The sequence below is a fragment of the Topomyia yanbarensis genome, chromosome 3 (assembly GCF_030247195.1).
Source record: "Topomyia yanbarensis strain Yona2022 chromosome 3, ASM3024719v1, whole genome shotgun sequence".
Lineage (NCBI taxonomy): Eukaryota > Metazoa > Arthropoda > Insecta > Diptera > Culicidae > Topomyia > Topomyia yanbarensis.
Genome location: NC_080672.1, coordinates 224,194,269 through 224,214,508, shown reverse-complemented (window position 1 = coordinate 224,214,508; position 20,240 = coordinate 224,194,269). Strand labels below are relative to the sequence as shown.

Here is a 20,240-nt window from a genome sequence, read left to right as displayed (position 1 = left end):
ATTGAATTGAGAATGGAACAAATAAAACATGTAATATAATAAAGCATGCCGGTGTAATGTCATATTTGAGTCTCAGAATTGAACCACTGGAATATTGTAAAAAACGTGTGATGCGATTGTGTTAGATCGCTCCTGTACATACAAGAAAATATCGATTTATATTGCGGAAGGCTGCAATATTTGTTCGTCAGGAGTTTTTGGCCTTCAAACTATGGTAATTTATAGTTTTGTAAGACTACAACCATTTAGTAGACAAGAAAAGTTAACTTCTCTTTGGTTATTTTTTATTAAGTAATAAATGATGCTGCTGCTTATTGCGTTTGTCGAGCGTCGGCATGTTAATACTGACCGTAGCTTACGACTGTCTGTTCCCGCTGGCCTTGCTTGGCCAACGTTATGAAGGTGAAGGTCGATCCTGGAACTCCACCCATGACAAGTGACTTTCTGTGGAGTTCCTCCCTATCGTTCACTATGGATGCATTCGCATATTCTTGCTGGCAATGACGTTCCGCCGATCGTTTGACTAGATATTTACCCTTATTCTTGTTTACGACGAATGCGCAATTCGTTAGAAAGCGATTCGAGCAAATAGTAAGCCCATTTGATTTTCCTATTGTAAATGGGAATATAAAACACTTTCGAACGAATCTCGCATTCGTTGTACACAAGATGATTAACTTCATCTCACGAGTAGCTTCAAGAGTTGAGTGTAGATTTTCTAGTTTAGGAATGTCAGGGAGTTGTAGCGATATTGGAAAGGTTTTGCATCGATCGTATCACGTAGAGCTATTCCCACAGTCACGTCACTTTGGTCAACTGACTTTTAGTAACTATTTAGCAATTAGTCGGATTATACAGTATATCTAATGCGTTACAATTTCTGGATGCCATTTATTTCCAGACCAGGGATATTCACCGTTTGTTGTGTCCCTTTGCGAAACTAGTGTCCCAGTAGGATCCTACCGTTAGAGATTTCGTGGCGGTCCTCTTGGTATCCTAACGGATGATTTGGCTTTCCCTTCACCTTAAATTTCGCAGCAACGACCGATTACTCAATATTGTTCGCTGGTGGTTTCAACGGATACGCATCACACGAATAAAGCCTTCGAGACAAGTACTTCACACTAAAATAGCTTTATTCAACACAAGACGATTTATTGACTATCTAAATTAACTTTACTACACTTAATACTTAATTACAAATAACACAGAATATTTTTGATAGTAGCCGATCTAATCGCAATGAAGGCAGTAAAACGAATGTTCCAACGTACAAGTTTTAAATCTAGCTACTACTGTATTAGAAGAAAAGCACGCAGTTCCAGTTTCCTCAAACAGAGGTCGACTGTATCACACGATAGTCTACTCGGTCTACTCGCATCTCCCTTCGTTAAGTTTCGGCTAACCTCGACTAGGTTAGTTTCTCCTGCTTTGACATTTTGACGTAAACATAGCCGGCCACCTAAATGTGTTTTTGCTTCAAATTCAACATTTATACTAAAAGACAAGGTGTAACAAATAGTCCTTAACTACAAATTTCTGTAACTACAGCTTCGGTGTTGTGCTCATTTTGTTTTATGTCTGCCTCACTGCAAAACGGTAAAGGGTATAATTTCCGGACCGGTCGGGTGTAAATTCCACTTTTAGTGCGGACGGTTGCTACTCGCACGATATTGTCTTGTCCAGGTGTTATCGCTTCAATCCTAGCAAGCGGCCAGGCGATCGATGGTTTGCTTTCGTCGTGCACTAGCACAATTTGACCAACACGTACATGCATTGTAGCCGGCGATTTTTTCCTTTGCACGTTGAGTTCTGTTAGATATTCGTTTCTCCATCTAATCCAGTGCTTCTGTATTAATTGTTGCAGCTGCTGGTAGTGCTTCAAGCGGTTAGATGGAACCTTGGTATAGTCTGGATCGGGAAGAGACGTTAGCGAAGATCCTGTGAGAAAATGTGATGGTGTCAACACGTCCAGTTCTGTCGGATCATCCGATAGCGGCGTCAGCGGGCGAGCGTTCATGTTCGCTTCAATCTGAGTGAGCACGGTTAAAAAATCTTCGTAGGAAAGGCTTGTGTTTCCGATCGTCTTGACCATAGACGTTTTAGCAGTTTTCACGGCTGCCTCCCACAAGCCGCCAAAATTGGGTGCTCGCGGGGGAATAAACTTCCAAGTGATTCCCTTAGCAGTGCATTCATTGACGATTGCCTCTTGGTGATTGTTTAGCATGTAGTACAACTCATTCAATACATTTTTTGCCCCCTTGAAATTTGTTCCATTATCTGAATGAATTTCAGCGGGAACACCACGACGAGCGACGAATCGGTGCAAGGCAGCTATGAAGGCATTAGTTGAAAGGTCGCAAACCAATTCGAGATGGGTAGCCTTCGTGGTAAAGCAAACGAAAACCGCAATGTAAGCCTTTTGAGCGGCAGCGCGACGATGGACGGGTTTGAGATATACTGGACCGCAAAAATCGACACCGGTTATAGCAAACGGTCGGCTGGGGGCAGTTCGAGACTTAGGCAGTTGGCCTTCTGGTTGAGTGATAGGGACAGGGTTTAAACGGAAGCAATTTGGACATTTACGACAAACGAAATTGGCTAGGGTTTTTCCACGTAGAGGCCAAAATTCTTGCCGTATCGAAGCTAGTGTCATGCGTGGGCCAGAGTGAAGCGAGAGGTTGTGATAATAAGTTGCAATTAAACGGGAAAGCTGATGCTTATTTGGCAGAATGATGGGATGCTTGGTTTTATAGCTTTCATCAGACAATTCGAGTCGACCACCGCAACGTATTATGCCTTTTCTGTCCAGAAATGGTCGCGAAAACTTCAGAGCTGAGCCTACTGGAAGCGGCAATTTCTTCCTTAATGCTGTCAACTCCGACTGGAAGATTTCTTGCTGCACACCTTTCGCTAGTGCCTCCTTGGCTTCCTCTAACTCCGTCACCGTAAGAAATGATTCACGTTTGTTTTTCGATTTGCAATTGTTAATAAATCGTAAAATGTATGCAGTTACTCGGACCAGCCGCCAAAATGAAGAAAATCGTTCATATAATGATTCTGGGAGAGGGGTTATTTGGGTTGCCATAATGGTTTTTCTTCTTTCTAGAATTTTCTCTGGGGGAGCTTCGAAAATAGGTTGTATCGGCCAGTCATCTACTGTCTTACCCAGCCAGTGAGGTCCATTGCGCCACACATGCGATTTTAAGAATTCTAGCGGCAACATTCCACGAGAAACATAGTCGGCGGGATTGTCAGCACCCCTCACGTGATTCCAGCTATGGCCATGGGTTAACAGTTGTATTTGAGCTGTGCGATTTCCGACGAATGTTTGCCAACAGTTTGGGGATGCCTTAATCCAATGCAGCACAACTGTCGAGTCCGACCAACACCAACAGGGCACTCCCTCCATTCGTAGCGCTGCTGATACCCTAGCGTAGAGTTTTGCACCGAGAAGTGCGGCACATAACTCCAGACGCGGCAAAGTGAGTCGTTTTAATGGTGCCACTCGTGACTTTGATGCAATAAGTTCTGTCTTAACAATACCGTTATTGCCAACCGATCGAGCGTAAATACAAGCGCCATAGCCAACCTCCGAGGCATCAGTAAATAAATGAAACTGTATTTCCGTTGAATTACCCGCAAATATGCGCCGCGGAACCTTGAACTGTTCTAGTAGTGGTAACTGTTGGTAAAGCTGCTCCCATTTTGTTTGAATGTCCTTTGGTACCAGATCATCCCAATTGCATGAAGCCAACCAAAGACTCTGCATTTGAATTTTTGCATATACCACAACTGGAGAGACTAGCCCGAGAGGGTCATACAGTTGTGCAATTGCCGAGAAAATTTTCCGTTTAGTCCATGGGTCATCATTTACGTTTGCTCGTACTTCAATGCAGAACTGATCTGATGCAGTTTCCCATGAAACCCCCAACGTTTTTACTTTTTGTTCAGGATCGAAATATAGAGTAGATTGACCGTCGATTGCTTCCGAGGGTGAGTCCGATATTGCGGTCCACTCGTTTGAGCTCCACTTTCGTAATTGGAAACCGCCTCCCGCCATCAATGTTTGTACCTCGCATCGTAACTTCTTTGCATTTTCAATAGAATCTGCTCCACATAGGAAGTCATCCATGTAGAAGTCCTCCATCACGACTGCTGCAGCAAGTTTGTAGTTGTTTCCGTCATCCTTTGCGACTTGTTGAAGCACTCGAGTGGCAAGATATGAAGAAGGTGACAAGCCATAGGTAACCGTTTGGAGCTCGTAAATTTGGATAGGGTCAGACGTCTTGAAACGCCATAAGATTCGTTGAAGAGGTGTATCATCCGGGTGTACTCGTACCTGCCTGTACATTTTTTCTACGTCAGCTACCAGTGCAACGGCGTGCTTACGGAAACGTATCATAATGTCCAGAAGTTCGTCTTGGATAACGGGTCCTGTCAACAGTGCATCGTTGAGCGAATGATTCGTGCTCGTCTTCGCTGACCCGTCGAAAACGACCCGTAGTTTGGTTGTGGAACTAGATTCCTTCAAAACAGGATGATGCGGTAGGTAGCATGTTAATTGTTTTTCATTCTGTGCATCTTCTATCTTGCAGACAAGGCGCATGTGTCCCATATTGATGTACTCCTGAAGAAAATCATCGTATTGTTTTCTTAGCTCTGGGTCTCTGTTCAAGCGTCTCTCCAACTGCTGAAAGCGGTGCAGTGCCGTATACATTGATGCGCCAACCATTTTATGAAACCCCATTCGCTTGGGGTATTGTACGATGTAGCGTCCTGTTATATCCCGTGACACCGTATTTTGGAAATGTGATTCGCAATCTTCTTCTTGCTGTGAACGCGGTGGCTTGTCGGTTAGCTCCTCGATGGCCCAAAACCTTTCGATAGCTGCATCAAGGTGTTCAACTGTCGCCAAATGACAGCTGATTTTTGCACCGGTACCTTTGAAATCTGTTTCCCCAGCAGCAACCCAACCGAATACAGTATTGACAAACACCGGTAGAGTATTTTGAAACTTGCGTATTTGAACCCGGCCACCGTTCAGAAGGTGGTATTCGTAGAAATATTGCGAGCCTAACACGATATCAACTGGACCAGATTGATAGAATTGCGGATCGGCTAGTTCCATGTCCGATGGTGGTGTCCAGTATGACAATGGGAGCGACGAAGATGGTTGGTCATCTGTAACATGGCCCAAGACTAAAAACTCCATTGGCAGTGAGAAGTTCTGAATTCTAGATGAAACCGTAGTTACCACTTTATAAGATGTTTGTTTTCGTGATCGTCCTATACCACTTATTTCTACTTTCTTGTCAGTACGTTGTAGTTTCAGGAGCTGACAGAGGTCTTCTGACATAATATTAGCCTGTGAACCAGAATCCAATAATGCCCTTGCTAGGTGAGTTTTACCCCATCGATCCTTTACCTCAATTACTGCCGTCATCAAAAAAACATACGATCCGGACGAACCTAGTACAACATTGGAAGAGATAGATGCAATCGAACTAGAAATTGAGAGACCAGAGTTCGATTCATCGCCTGGACCGGTTGGACAAGAAGCAGAATTGTCATGATTTGCACTAGGGGTGGGAGTGGTTCCCGAGCCTGGAAAACCTGGGTGAAGAAGCGTATGATGTTTTTTCGAACAAGTTCTGCACCGAAATCTGGATGGACAGTCTCGTGCCAGATGATTTCGGCCCAAACAATTGCTACAAAGTCGCTTGGCATTTGTGAATTGTAGTCGATCGTCCACAGGTAGATCATGAAAAATTGGACATTGAGTGAGAGAATGTTGTTCTTGGCACGATGCGCAGCTTGGTCCTTTGCTTTCCATAACCGAGTTGATCGAGACCTTCGTTGATCGGAAATTATAACCACTTGTCGAAGGAAAACTGTGGGAGCTCGATGTACACTGATCAACAGAAACCGCATCCAACACCCGAGTTTGATTCTTAAGGAACTCGATCAACAACATGAAATTCGGGTCCTCATATGCCGATGCATGTTTCTCCCACTGTTTCTGCGTCACATCATCCAGTTTTGAAACCAATAAGTGTGTCAGCATCGCACCCCATCCATTTGTTTTCTCTCCCAGCTGGTCCAAAATCTTCGTGTTGCGTTCGAAACAATCGATGACATCGTGAATCCCAGACGCAGATTCTCTTTTAACCTTTGGGTACTCAAATAACGCATTTAAGTGACGCTTTTTCAGAAGATAGCTGTTTGAGAACCGCGCAACTAACCCATCCCAAGCTACTCGATAGTTAGCATCGCTCATTGGATATGAATCGACAAGTTTCAACGCTTCGCCTCTCAAAGATGACCGCAAGTAGTGAAATTTTTGTATGTTGCTTAGCTCTGGTGAAGAATCAATCAAGGCTCGAAATGTATCGTGGAAAGGAAGCCATTTCTCGAAATTCCCGTCGAATTCGGGCAGGTTTATTTGAGGCAACCGAACATACGCATGAACACTGCTCGAATCTGAACTAGGCAATGAAGAAGAAGAAGCGGCTGTATTCTCCGATAATTGCCGCGGAAGCTTGCTTACCAACCCTGCCCTTACCACGAAGTATTGCTCCTCGAAATCTGCTCTGATCTGGCGATGTGCTTCGACGTTTCCTTCGTGGTCATCCGCTTCTTCAATCTCGCTCTGAATCTCCTCGAATTCGTTCCATTTCACTTCGAGTTTTTCCAACCGGAACTTGATTTGGTTCTCGTCTGGGGCTTCCATACTGTTGAGAAATTTCGCTGTACGTTGCAGGAAATCCACAACGCTATCTCGAACGTGTATTTTCGGCTTAAGCTTCTTTCCCATGGCTGATGTCGATGGCGATGAATCAATGTTGAAAGGCGGTAGGTGTTCACTGCAAAAAATACACCAAGAGCAGCAACCCTTTCAAGAAACTAAACGCTTTGGACAGGTACTCACCTGGTGAGCCTGTTTCCTAGGCCTTGTACAATTTACAATTGAGCACAGCGACAGTTGGCGCAATAACAGCACACGTGCGCATTCATCAACGTTTCCCAACGCCACGCCAGAAAAGGTTCGTTACCCAATAGCTCTGAAAAAATAACACGAGCAAGCACCTTTCGCAGAAATTTGACGAATTAGGACAGGTACTCACCTGGTGAGCCCGTCTTTTGGGCCTTGTATAGTATTTAGGTCAATTCTTTCCACCCGTCAGCCACGTACTTCGTTGTGATAACCGCTTCAAGTGATTCGATATACAACTTATAGAAGAAGCAGGGATAATCACCTGTTGACGAATCACTTAGTGTTGCCTCCTCCGTCCAGGTAGACCGGCCACCATAACCAATAGATGATGCGTTGTTCCACCAAAAATGAGACAAAATAGATCCAGGTAGATATGACAAGTTGTTTAGGATGCTTGGACAGGTACTCACCTTGTGAGCCTGTTCAGTAGGCCTTGTATGATCTTAATATCCAGGATCTTACGGTTTGTGTTACTTCAGCGTAGCGTTTCTTAGTAGTCAATATCTGCGATGGCGATCACTGGTTGATGCGTGGGAACTTCGCGATGGCGACAGTTTCCTTTGTATAGCTTCAAAGATGGGAGGACGACGCCGCGTCGTTTCTTCGGAACACTATCCTGGTCACGGCACCAATGTTGTGTCCCTTTGCGAAACTAGTGTCCCAGTAGGATCCTACCGTTAGAGATTTCGTGGCGGTCCTCTTGGTATCCTAACGGATGATTTGGCTTTCCCTTCACCTTAAATTTCGCAGCAACGACCGATTACTCAATATTGTTCGCTGGTGGTTTCAACGGATACGCATCACACGAATAAAGCCTTCGAGACAAGTACTTCACACTAAAATAGCTTTATTCAACACAAGACGATTTATTGACTATCTAAATTAACTTTACTACACTTAATACTTAATTACAAATAACACAGAATATTTTTGATAGTAGCCGATCTAATCGCAATGAAGGCAGTAAAACGAATGTTCCAACGTACAAGTTTTAAATCTAGCTACTACTGTATTAGAAGAAAAGCACGCAGTTCCAGTTTCCTCAAACAGAGGTCGACTGTATCACACGATAGTCTACTCGGTCTACTCGCATCTCCCTTCGTTAAGTTTCGGCTAACCTCGACTAGGTTAGTTTCTCCTGCTTTGACATTTTGACGTAAACACCGTTTTTACACGGTACGTTATCGCTGTGGTTCTTAAGCCGCACAATCTCTGAACCGTCATCTAGTGAGTTTATTTGTAGTGAATTTATTTCGTATGACGTGGTCTGGGCTGATGTGATTTTTGCTATTTGCCTACGAAGTGGTCGTCGAGGCTTCAATAGTATGGCATTGATACCGGCATTGTCACTGCAGACGTAGTATTTTGCTGCTTTCAAGCGTAGCTGTTGGTGGTTATGATCGGGATTTTTGTTCACTTATTGTTGAGTATATTTAGATATCATGCGTACCTGGACATCGGTAATTCTTGTCAGAGGCAAAGCGCTGCTCTGTTGATATTTTATTGTACGTATATCGTCCGACCGCTTCTCTCCATATTCTGGCTTCTGCGCCGGTCAATTGCTAATTTTTCGTGATCTCTTGTTTGGGTTTTCTACAATATTTTGTTTTGATTTGCCGAATCTGACAGCGCGAGGATTCATTTATTTTGATTACAATCGATGATGAACATTGTATCGATATTAACCACTTCATTTGCAGTGTTGTCGGTTACACAATAGAAAATAGACAAAGCAGTGCTGCCGAAACGGATATTTGGAGTCTCACCATTCTTGCATTGGTGAGAATATTACTCAACATTCTTGCTATTTGCCATTTCCAAAAAATCATTAAAAATCCAGGAAAGGATATAAAAATCTAATTTTGCCGTGAAATGTCTTAAAATTATGAGATCTATCGATTAAAAATAAGAAAAATAGGGGTTAGGTCTGACGAGAAAGGTCTATTGAGCATATCTATTGTCATATCAATTTTCGCCACGATATGCAATGACGTATACGACCCGCTTATTTCCACACACCTGGCTACGTCCTTACAAGCGTTTTTATTTTGATAATAGTCCGATCATCTACTTATTGAAAATGCTCGGAACCGAAACAGTTTTCATAGATTACGGAGATAACAAAAGGCGAATCGCATGTATACAAACATATATTGGAAGTTATATCAATACTAATAAAATCACCAATTTATATGCAGCTCTCCTGAAAACAATATAGTCAAAATAATATTGAAAAATCTTACCGGGAACTCCGTGGTGCCTTTATTACTTCCGGCATAATGCCGATACATCTGGGTCTCCTAACAGTCGGCGAGGGATGTGCTGGTGTGAAGCCGTTTGGGCTTCACACCAGCACGCAGAAGCAGTCCCAAAAGCCGGCAGATCAAACACAGCAACTAATAGTCTCTTGTTGGCATCATGTGGGTAACTGTCCTCGCGGGAACGCTGCGCCTAATAGTTCAACGATGATTCTTTATCAGAAGTACGGCACCGATGATGACAAACAAACTGTTTTTTGACGTAGGACTACGTCTTTGTTTTCGATATAGGGGTGCACGTTGCAAATTCTACAAAAATGGTATGTAACGAAAAGTGGTCCAATTTTAAACGCATATAATTCAGCCATCTCACGATAAATTTTCAAATTTTTTGCGCGTATCGCCCCGAAATACTTCTAAGAATAGATTCCAATAGATAAACGCAAAGATTTTTGATATCATGGCATTAAAAATTTAAATAATGAACAACCTAGTCAAAATATCGCGCGTTTACACACAGAAGATAGCGCTTCCCTAGTCCAGCTCGACAGATTTGTGTACCTAGCGCGCTACGCTTCTATGAATGACGTCATCGTCGACTATTTAAACGGACGGATTTCGGCGAGCACGCTCAGTTGTCTGTTGAGCGGCAGGCGAAGCAGATCACTCCGCTGTTTAGCTAACTCAGCCAGTGTAGTTGAGTTAGAAGTCCGTTGCACTGCTTTCCAGCACACTTTTATGTATAATTATTCGTACACAAAATAGTTTGTACATGCGAGCTCCATTTGCAAACACGGTTAACATAGTGTCGTGGTTGTCTCTTTCGCTCTACCCATCATCATCAGCGTTGATTCATTTTGCTTTGTGCGCTTGAGTTTAATGTTTGAGGCGGTGTAGGTGGGTAGATCTAATTTGTTACTAAATTGCACAACGAAAGTTTATTATTTACGTTCGATCAATTCATTGATTCATTTCTCCATCACGTGATTCATTTCCACTCAGCTTATAGTATTTTGATTCTACTAATAGGCACATACTACAAAGCCTATTTATGAATGAATACACTGCCACTTGAAAAACCGTTGCAAAAACGCATCTTGTCCATATATAAAATTGTTTTCGATCCTTGTATATTTGTAGTTTCGATATATGATAAAGACCACTGCATTCGCTATATTTGTATGCGTACTTTGGGAAAGTTACAATAATGGCAAAATATAACTAGAATGCTTGGTCTATACATGAAATGTGATTATATTGTCTAAAATTTGATTTTTCTTCACTGGTCCGAGTTTTTAACCACACACAATCGAAAAGTTTTTACAAGCTTATCTTATGCTATAAAAATTTAGTTCCAGATATTAGTTCGGTCACAGTTTTCTGTCTTCTTTCTTTAGATCTTCTTAAATAAGTTTAATCGGATTCGATCACCTACTACAAATGAAATGACCTGATAACCAAGAAGGTTTGGTTCAATATGTAATATTCGATGTTGATTGGTTGTGATTAAACCATACGTAAGAAATATGTTTAATTTATTATTACTATAAATGTACTAAGAAAATAAATATTTTACACTATATAGTATAGTCCTACGTCTACAGCTCGTGCAACACCATAGAGCTGCCCCTTGTAGTTTTTCAATTGAAATGCACAGCAGAAAGCTGACAGCGAAAAAAGCGTTCTCATATATCACAACTAAACTGTGCGAATAACAAACAAAATAAAACAATTTTATTTGCACAAAAAACTGCAGCAGTGCTTCCAAAAAATGGATGTCATTTATTTATAGTAAAAGTACAATTACTTTTGGGATGGTTCAAAATTCACTGAGAAATTCTTGAGAAAGCATTGTTGGCTCAGTGCAATTCGTGGCAGTTAAGGATGAAATAACGACACACCTTTTGTTTACTAGCACTAGGTGTGTTTGGTAAATATTGGTTTCGAACTTTTTTGGCAACACTTGTGCTAGTTTACGTTCGTTAATATTTTGTGCTCCGCATATTCCAAGTTTTTTCGCTGCTAATCAGCCTATTTTTGCGTGCAATCACCTTTAGATATTCCGACAAACAGCTTCGCCTGTCGCTGCAAATCGCATCACTGCGCAGCCTACCGATAGGCTTTAAAAACCCGCAATTCAATAGCGGCCCTTACACGTTCAATATTTTCGTCAATACCAGTATTGACGATATTGTTACAATATTTCAGTCCCGTTTGAAATCCACATCGTCAATAATTTTTTTTCCATTACACGTACAATACTTTTGTCAATACACTCAAGTATTGACAAAAATATTGAACGTGTAAGGTCCGCTAATCCCACGCCACCTGCCAATTCTACCGATCGCCATTCGCAACGAGATAAATCGCCACCGCCGCCCGCCCATCTCGCATAAACGACCCACCCCATAAATCCCCAGCAGTTAACCTCACTACGTCGTATCATCAGAACCAAAATTTGGCAATAATTGCATCTTTATACAACTGCCGCATTCAACGAAATAAAACAGATTTCGCTTGCCGTGTTTTTATTTCAACGAGATAGAGAAAGAACATTCATCCGTGCAAACTGTGCAACGTTCAACACACACACACAATTACATCTGCGCAGCTCCGGCTAGTGTTTTCACTCCTACGTCGATTCACTGCTGTTAGTACCACTCACCAAACCAATCTACTTCATCGAGTATTACATCCATCGCATGATTTCTGACGACAGTGCCATCTAACTCTGAAATTCATAGCTACCCGATCAGAAATACATAACAGAAATATTTCAAAACTATGGCCCTTATTACCGTTTTCACTTTCACGTTCACTTTTACTTCACCGACACGTCACTTCACTTTTTTTACCTATTACCGTTGTCACCGACAGTGAAGTGATGAAAATGAACACCGTGAAGTGAGAGTGACAGTGAGGTGACGTTCGGAATAACCATTATACGTGATGTTCATAATTGCCTGCTCTGTCAATTTGTTTTGTTTTGCTCAGAAAAATATCGACGGAAAAGGATTAAAATGAGTGTTGAATTGTGGTTTGATACCGATAGTGAAGACGAGGAGGATTATACCGTCCTGGCAGCGGAACGTAGGCGGATAAGAGATAAATCAAATCCGCTGGATCAAACTGAAAAATCGTAAGTATATGGAATAGTTTAGTTTTATAGTGTAAATAACAAACCACAACAAAATAAATTGGCTTAATTTTTTTGCAGATTCATTCAATTCTTCAGGATTTCTAAGGATATTTTTAAATATTTATTGGATATTATCGATACAAAAATCAACCCTATTCAACAATCTACGTCGGTTCCTCCAATGATTATGCTGGCAGCTTCATTAAGATTTTTTGCAGAAGGGAACTATCAGAAGGGCGTAGGAAACGATCGCTTCATTGGATTAGCACAACCTACGATGTCAAAAGTTTTGAAACTTGTTTTGGGCATAATTGAAACAGAAGTCTGTGCGGCCGTCATCCAGTTTCCATCCGAAGACAATGAAATAAGCGCCATTAAATTAGGTTTCTATGGAAAAACTGGATTCCCAGGAGTAATCGGATGTGTAGATGGAACCCACGTTAGTATCATTCCGCCAGTCCGCAATAAACATCTGTTCTACAATCGCAAAGGCTTTTACAGTCTGAATGTAATATTGGTAATACTGAAATATTAAGTTTTATACATTTAATACATTTAGATATTATGCAACTACAGGTTTGCGATCATAATTTGATGATTCGGTATCTTAATGCTAATCATCCAGGTTCCTCGCATGACTCGTTTGTTTGGAATGGCAGTTCTCTAAATCAGTTGCTGTTACAAAGATACAATAACGGGGAGAGGAACACCTGGTTACTCGGTAAGAATAGTTATTGAAAGTATTGAAATACAGTTTGATAAGCGTACCATTCAGACAAAGGGCACAGTATCTTGTTATAAGATGTCATTTTCATTCCTTCCCTTATACTTGCTCGATCTATGCCCACTACCTGTTACTTCATCTTATTGTAGTCGACCGTTTTCAATGAATTCCAGGTGATGCTGGTTACCCTTTGACACCATTTCTGATAACTCCTTTCCGTACGGGTGAAAATACCACAGAACGACAGACGAGGTTCAACGAAATTCACTCCAAAACTCGAATCACCGTGGAAAGAGCAATTGGAGTGGTCAAGAATACCTTCCGATGCTTGCTAGCAGCAAGACAGCTGTATTATAAACCTGAAAAAGCTACGCAAATTATCAACGTTTGCGTAGCCCTACATAACCTCCGCATGAAGTATAAAATGGAATACGATGAACCAGAATTACCAAATGGAGAGAACGATCCAGAACTGCGCGATGTGGGTAGAAATGAGAGTGATGCGAGTAGAATCAGAGAAGAAATTATGAACAACATTTTATGAACCAAGTTGTGTTTTGCATCACAGAAATAAAACCTGAATCTATACACTAATTTTACGATCTGCCATTCTTAATCGACATTCTAGCAACTCCATAACTGCAATCCGAAATACCCCCAGATGGCTATAATTCTTACACACAGAAAAAAAAATGTTGGTAAAAATAAGAGTTTTTCACTCTTAGCAAAAAACAACCAACGCATACTCTTAGTTTAAAAATAAAACTTTTGTTTTGAGTACTATTCTTCATTTGATTTAAAGGAAAACTTTTACTTTGATTATTATTCTTGATTAATTTAAAAGTGTTACTTTCAACCTAATAGTTGGCGTTGGTTGTTTTTTTGCTAAGAGCGGAATACTCTTACTTTTACCAATATTTTTTTCTGTGTGTACTTGTACAAATTGCTGTGTTCAAGTTGTTCTATGCATTTTATAATGAAAATATAAATTTAGATTAAATTTATGTTTTATTGAATGACTAACAACTTACTACGGTATTTATTCGAATTTTGCGTCTTCAAAACAATGACGTTATAATACAGAAAAGCAAAGTTTAACATTGATAGTAAGACATCAATCGTCACTGTCCATCTCGTTATGACCATCTTGTGCATCAGCCGTTGTTGTCCACCCCATTTCATGGTCGAGTTTCTGCTTCTTGTATGCAAGTAGCTGTAACTGACATTGTAGCTGCTGGCTTTTATACTTCTGCTTCTCCAGCAGCAGCTGTTTCTTAAAATGGAATTTCTCCTCCTCCAGTTTAAACCGCTTCTTTTCAAGGTCAAATCGCTGTTGTTGTAAATCGTACGACTTACGTGAATATCGGGCACAATCCGATACATGCCGCTTCATCTTATTTAGATCGTTCGTCTGCTTTTCGAGCAGAGCTTTTCGGTAATTCCGATTATTCGATCGTCCGCGGCCACGAGCAGCTGGTTGACCCTTATGAGCTGCATTATCCTGCAGAGACCCTTCATGGGCTGCATTATCCTGCACAGAGTCGTCTTCTGAGACATTCGGTTCCTCACTTGGGACTTCATCGCAAGGCACAAATACTTGGCATTCACCACTAGCAGGTGCACTAGGGACTTGCACTCCGAAAACAGAACCTGAATTTAACGAATATCAATTATGGTTGTAAGTTTAAGAATAGCTGGAATGTTACCGTTGTGGTTAACCGCTCTGTCTAGTGAAAGGAGACGAATGATGGTTTCTTCCACATCGTTGAAGGAATGCAGCGTATTTGGCCCACCACCAGTGGCCACAGCCTCATTTTTATTATGCTGCAACTTTCGCTTTAGTTGCAGCTTTTTGTCGGTCCAAACCTAAAAACAGTAAACAAAAATATAGAATCCTGAATAATGAAAATGAAACTGTCGAAAAAGTTTTAAATAGGAGCCATTTAGACAATTCGGTTGAAACATCCGGTTCCAACAAATAATTGCCTATGCACTACAGAGAACAACTGAAAGCAACAAGCCAACCTACCTTTTGCCATGCTGCAACGGAACGAGTGGGAGGATCCAAACTGTTCAGGGAATCCGTCAGTGTCCACCATAAGGATGTAACCGATTCCCGTGAATGAACAAATTTACTTCCTCTGGCTATTTCGGGATTTTTCTCCATAAAGGCCACGAGACAGGCAAATTGTCGCTTATTCGTCTTTTTCTTCCTACACAAGAATGAAATTTTAAAAATATTACTAAAAAGCAAATAAGGATTGAAATTTGAACATACTCCATTTTACGTGACTGCTTCTCACATTCGAAATCTACGATGAAAAAAATACACGGGAACTGTCATTTTTCTCGACAAAGTGATCGTGATGTGACGTTCATAATAACACCGAGTTCATTCAAGTTGTCACTTCGGATGAACTCTTACACATTTTATCACGAAGGTGACTCCCAGAATAGGGTATTGTTCACTTCACTTCGTTTTCACTGTGAAGTGATTCCCGTAATAAGGGCCTATATCTCGCATTGTTACTTGTTATAAATTTTTGTTATTTTAACTACTAACGAGACCTAATTTATAACACAATATGATACAAAAATTGTGTTCTGATATAATCTTGTAATTTCATTCTGATCGGGTATCGCTCGAGCCGTGTTGCCATTTACACAGAAATAAACAAAATGACCGGTATCTGTGAAAAATGCAAAAAACGACGTGGTAGGAGAAATTATTAAGTTCGGCGGTTTTGCTCGTCTGAAGTTTGTTTGAGTTGTTCTGGGATGAAACCGGGAATTCACGATGCTTTGAAATCGAGTGGCCACCTGATTTGGATGTCTTATGCTTGCAAAAATATCCTGAGTAAAGCTCGTTTTTCGAATGCTTTAGTATCTGTGAATGCAGCGAATGAACACATAATTGATTCACTCAAAACCGAGATGCCATTCTCGCAGACATTCGGACTGAAATTCGCACCAATTTCAAGGTGCTTATTGACTCTGTCCCAGCAACTCTCGTTTTGGCACCTCGTACGTATCAATCAGTTCCACGATCCAGAGCTACAAGACTGCGCGACACCGACAACGACGAGGATAGCACGTCCCACCGCCCAGCGAAACTTCTGTGTGGAACAGCAAATTGTAGCTTTGGCCCAAATATAGTTACCTCCGGGGCTATCGCGAACGACGAACCAATGATCTGGTTATATCTTTCCGGAATTGACCCGCAGGTACCTGACGACACCGTACTGCAAATGGTGCGTACGATACTGGATTCTGAGGAAGGAAAGGCAGACAAGCTGGTTCCTAGAGGCAGAGAAGTGCGCACGCTGAGCTTTGTATTCTTTAAGGTGAGCATGTCAGTTAATCTTAAGGCAAAAGCTATGCCAGCGGATACATGGCCAATAGGTAGTCGGTTTCGCAAATTGAGGATGCAGGACGAGCCGGTCAGAATTTTTGGAGACCTGCGCACACCCCAATTCCACCCTTAATCGTTGTGGAGACGCCGCTAGCATCCAAGTAAGCTTCGATTCTCATCGATCGACACACTTGACCTCTGAAGATTTCCTGTCCGTCTACTACCAGAACGTCCGTGGAAAGAGAACGAAAACTCAGACCTTCTTGCTTGCCCTTACTTCCTGTGATTACTACATTATTGTTCCTACCGAAACCTGGCTACGCGATGATATATTAAATTCCGAGCTTACGACGAACTACACTATTTATCGTTGCGATCGTAATTCTTCTACCAGCCATCTACGCCGCGGAGGTGGTGTTCTTATTGCAATAAAGACAAATCTTGCTGCGACTGAGCTAAAATGCCTGGATGTGAATGTTTGGACAGGTTGTCGTACGCGTTTACTTGCGAGGTCGGTCGTTATTTATTTGCTGCATTAATCTAAGTCGAACAGTGATCCTGACTTGTATAACGTATACTCCTCCGCGGTTCAGAGCATTCTTGACAAAGCCAACAGGCGAGACAATGTACTAGTTGTTGATGATTACAACCTTCCTCATCTCCGGTGGTCTTTCGATGACGATCTTAAGTGCTACATTCCAGAAAGTGCGACATCGGAGCAAGAGACAGCCATCACAGAAACTTTGGTGTCTGATGGTTTATATCAATTCTGCTCTCTTAGCAATGTGAACGGACAAACACTCGATCCAGCCTTCGTCAACGACACGAACGTGTTCGAACTGATCGAGCCTCCGACATCTATACTTAAGGTAGACTCTCACCATAAGCTCTTCGTTTTAAGATTTGACGCGTGTTCTAATGACGGCGACGATTCTGATACAACTAATGACGACCTAAACTTTGATTTTACTCGATGCCACTTCTAGACCTATAAATCGAAGAATTACGGCACCGTGGATGAAAAACAAACTGTTTTTTCAATTGAAATGCACATCAGAAAGCTGACAGCGAAAAAAGCGTTCTCATATATCACAACTAAACTGTGCGAATAACAAACAAAATAAAATAATTTTATATGCACAAAAAAACTTTGCGTTCGTCACCAAAAAGTAGTGCTGCCAAAAAATGTCAATTATTTATAGCAAAAGTACAATTGCTTTTGGGATGGTTCAAATTTTACTCTGAGGAGAAACTGCGGTGAAAGCATTGTTGGCTCAGTGCAGTTCATAGCAGTTAAGGAAGAAATAACGATACACCTTTTGTTTGCTAGGTGCACTAGGTGTGTTTGGTGAATATTGGTTTGGAATTTCCCCTCAGTTTTGACAGTTGGCCTTTAAACTCGTCTAAGTTAGACGTGATCAACATGCCCTGTTTATCAACTTTGAAAAACAGCGCAGTTCTCTTTAGCAAGTTAGTATTATTATTGAGGCTAGGAATAAAATGCCAAAATTTATACTGCTCTGCCAAAGCCGTACAGTAATGTTTCCATTTATTGTGGGCATAATCCAGCGAACAAAGTAATCCTTAACAACCCCACTATCCTGCGATACACAATATCCTTTGGACATTCTTAAAACGGAGATATGTTAACACAAACATGCTATCTACAATATAACCACAAATGACGGACATTTAGGCTACAGGTGGGGGGTTGCTTTAGCCGAGTGAGAGTGGCGGATGTGTCAGAAATCCTTCATCGGCGAGATGGACCGTGAACGGACTCAGCCGTCAAGTAATTGAAACAGTAAAGAAAAAAGGAAATATGTTACTATGTTTTAATTGCCGCAAAGTTCTACTGTATCGATTTTGTTGGTTATTTTCGGCAAATTTGAGACTAAGACAAATGAAAGCAATGAAATTTAAAGACGGATAGGTATGTTTTCGTTTCTCTTAGTCTCAAATTTGCCGAAAAAAACCAACAAAATCGATACAGAAAAAAAGAAATCCTTCATCTTATTTCAGTATGCGGCGTGGATGAAGGGAATGCGGGTGTGAAGGTGGTCCAAGGGGGGGGAGGTGTTAGGGTAAGGGGGAATGCAATACTCAACTCTCTACATAACTAATTTAGGAATCATATCCTGTCGGAAAATAATTTAATTCGAGGTCCGCCTTTCCTTGACCATGATGTACAATATATGCTCGTTTTGTGTAATATACATGTTCGTGGCAGAAATAAAAAATAGTTTTCTTATGAAAAGAATATTTTTCTTATTGATTTCATTTTTCATACTTGTTTTATGATATTACGCAAGAAAGAACAAACCCTCCCTCCCCCTTAGATAAGAATTCGTAAGATATTTTGAAACTTCTCCTCCCCCCCCCATATTCCCTTACGTAATTAGTGTAAGGCCCCATATCGGTTTATTTGGAAATTTGCTGTGTGATCACACTCTTCAACTTCTAACTCCGGAACCAGAAGTGGGATCAACTTAAAATTCAACAGCGGCTTATGGGAGTGTTATGCCTTTCATTTGAAGTTAGGTTTGTGTAAATCGCTGTAGCCATCTCTGAGGGAATTGTGTGCGTTTAAATGAAACACATACACACTAGAGTGACAAGAAAAAATGACCCCTATCGACCCACCCCTTAGTCGATTTCCAGTCCCACTAGGAGTACTTGCTCCAAATTTGAAGCAAATCGGACAAGTCCAGCTACCAGACCAATGTGTCTGAAGTTTGTATGGGATTTTTCGACAATTTACATGGAGAAAACCCACTAGCTAGCATTTTCGCCGCTAGGTGCAATTGTATGCATCGTATTATCGCTTTAAGTGAAAATAAGAAAGATATTCTAATTGTCTACAACTTTGTCTAAAATCGATTGCCTTGTACGCAGCGCACCTGGGTTCGAGTCCCAACCCCGCACATAAGGTTAGAAATTTTTCATAAGAGATTTTTCTAACCCGAAGAGGCGAATGACCTTGTTAAAACCTCTATACTCGAAAAAAAACTTTAGTTAGTTAGATTTAGCTGAACAGTATGTTTGGACGAATTGTAGTACATACTACGAGTTATGTTTTAGTTAGAAAATTTTAGTTCCACCTGCGACCGTATAGATGGCGTCAACACTAACTTTTCAACGGAGAGAGATAGAAATTAATTGTCTTCTACAAAGTTGTAGAACATTTTTAAGTAATTCTTTCGAACATTTTGACATTCTATCTCTCTTTTATGAAAAGTTAGTGATGGCGCCCTTTATGCGGTCACAGGTGGAACTAAAATTTCCAACCGAAACATAACTCGTATTATGTACTACAATACTTCCAAAGATCCTATTCAGCTAAATCTAACTATTATTTCACAAAAATGTTCAGTTCGTTGGAATCTAGTAATGATACACAACCATGCACTGCTTTTTTTAATATAACTAAGTTTATTTAGGCCCACATACGGTAGCTTAACGAGGCCGATAATTCATTTTTAAGGTACATCGCACATGTTAGTGGGGGAAGAGAAGCCGTATTTAGGGGCGGCTTGCTCCCCTCTTATGTTAGTAAAGGAAAATGGTAGGAAGTGGGATACATATTGTAAAATTTTGTAAAATTGACATTCTCGTTGGCTGGTTGATGATTGTGGGGGATATGCACACTTTACTGTAGTGGTTTCCATCCTGTAATCGCAGGGCCGTGGGGAGGTTCGATATTTCGGATGATTATTGGCACTCCGATGCTGTCATGATGTTCTGGATGGACGGTTATTAAGAAAGGTATG

The 20,240-nt window shown here is 41.1% G+C and overlaps 2 protein-coding genes across 2 annotated transcripts; one reads left to right on the top strand and one right to left on the bottom strand.

Moving 5' to 3' along the window:
- Positions 1–12,187: 12,187 nt before the first annotated feature.
- LOC131687697 (putative nuclease HARBI1) lies at positions 12,188–13,662 on the top strand. The gene is made up of 4 exons (XM_058971792.1): positions 12,188–12,394; positions 12,473–12,911; positions 12,971–13,115; positions 13,292–13,662. The coding sequence occupies exons 1-4, from the start codon at positions 12,276–12,278 to the stop codon at positions 13,660–13,662; spliced, it is 1,074 nt and encodes a 357-aa protein (XP_058827775.1). The 5' UTR covers positions 12,188–12,275.
- A 570-nt stretch (positions 13,663–14,232) lies between these two features.
- Positions 14,233–15,401, bottom strand: LOC131687696 (uncharacterized). The gene is made up of 4 exons (XM_058971791.1): positions 15,397–15,401; positions 15,148–15,331; positions 14,825–14,984; positions 14,233–14,768 (listed from the first exon to the last, which is right to left on the bottom strand). Exons 1-4 carry the CDS (start codon positions 15,399–15,401, stop codon positions 14,233–14,235), a joined length of 885 nt encoding a protein of 294 aa, XP_058827774.1.
- Positions 15,402–20,240: the final 4,839 nt, after the last annotated feature.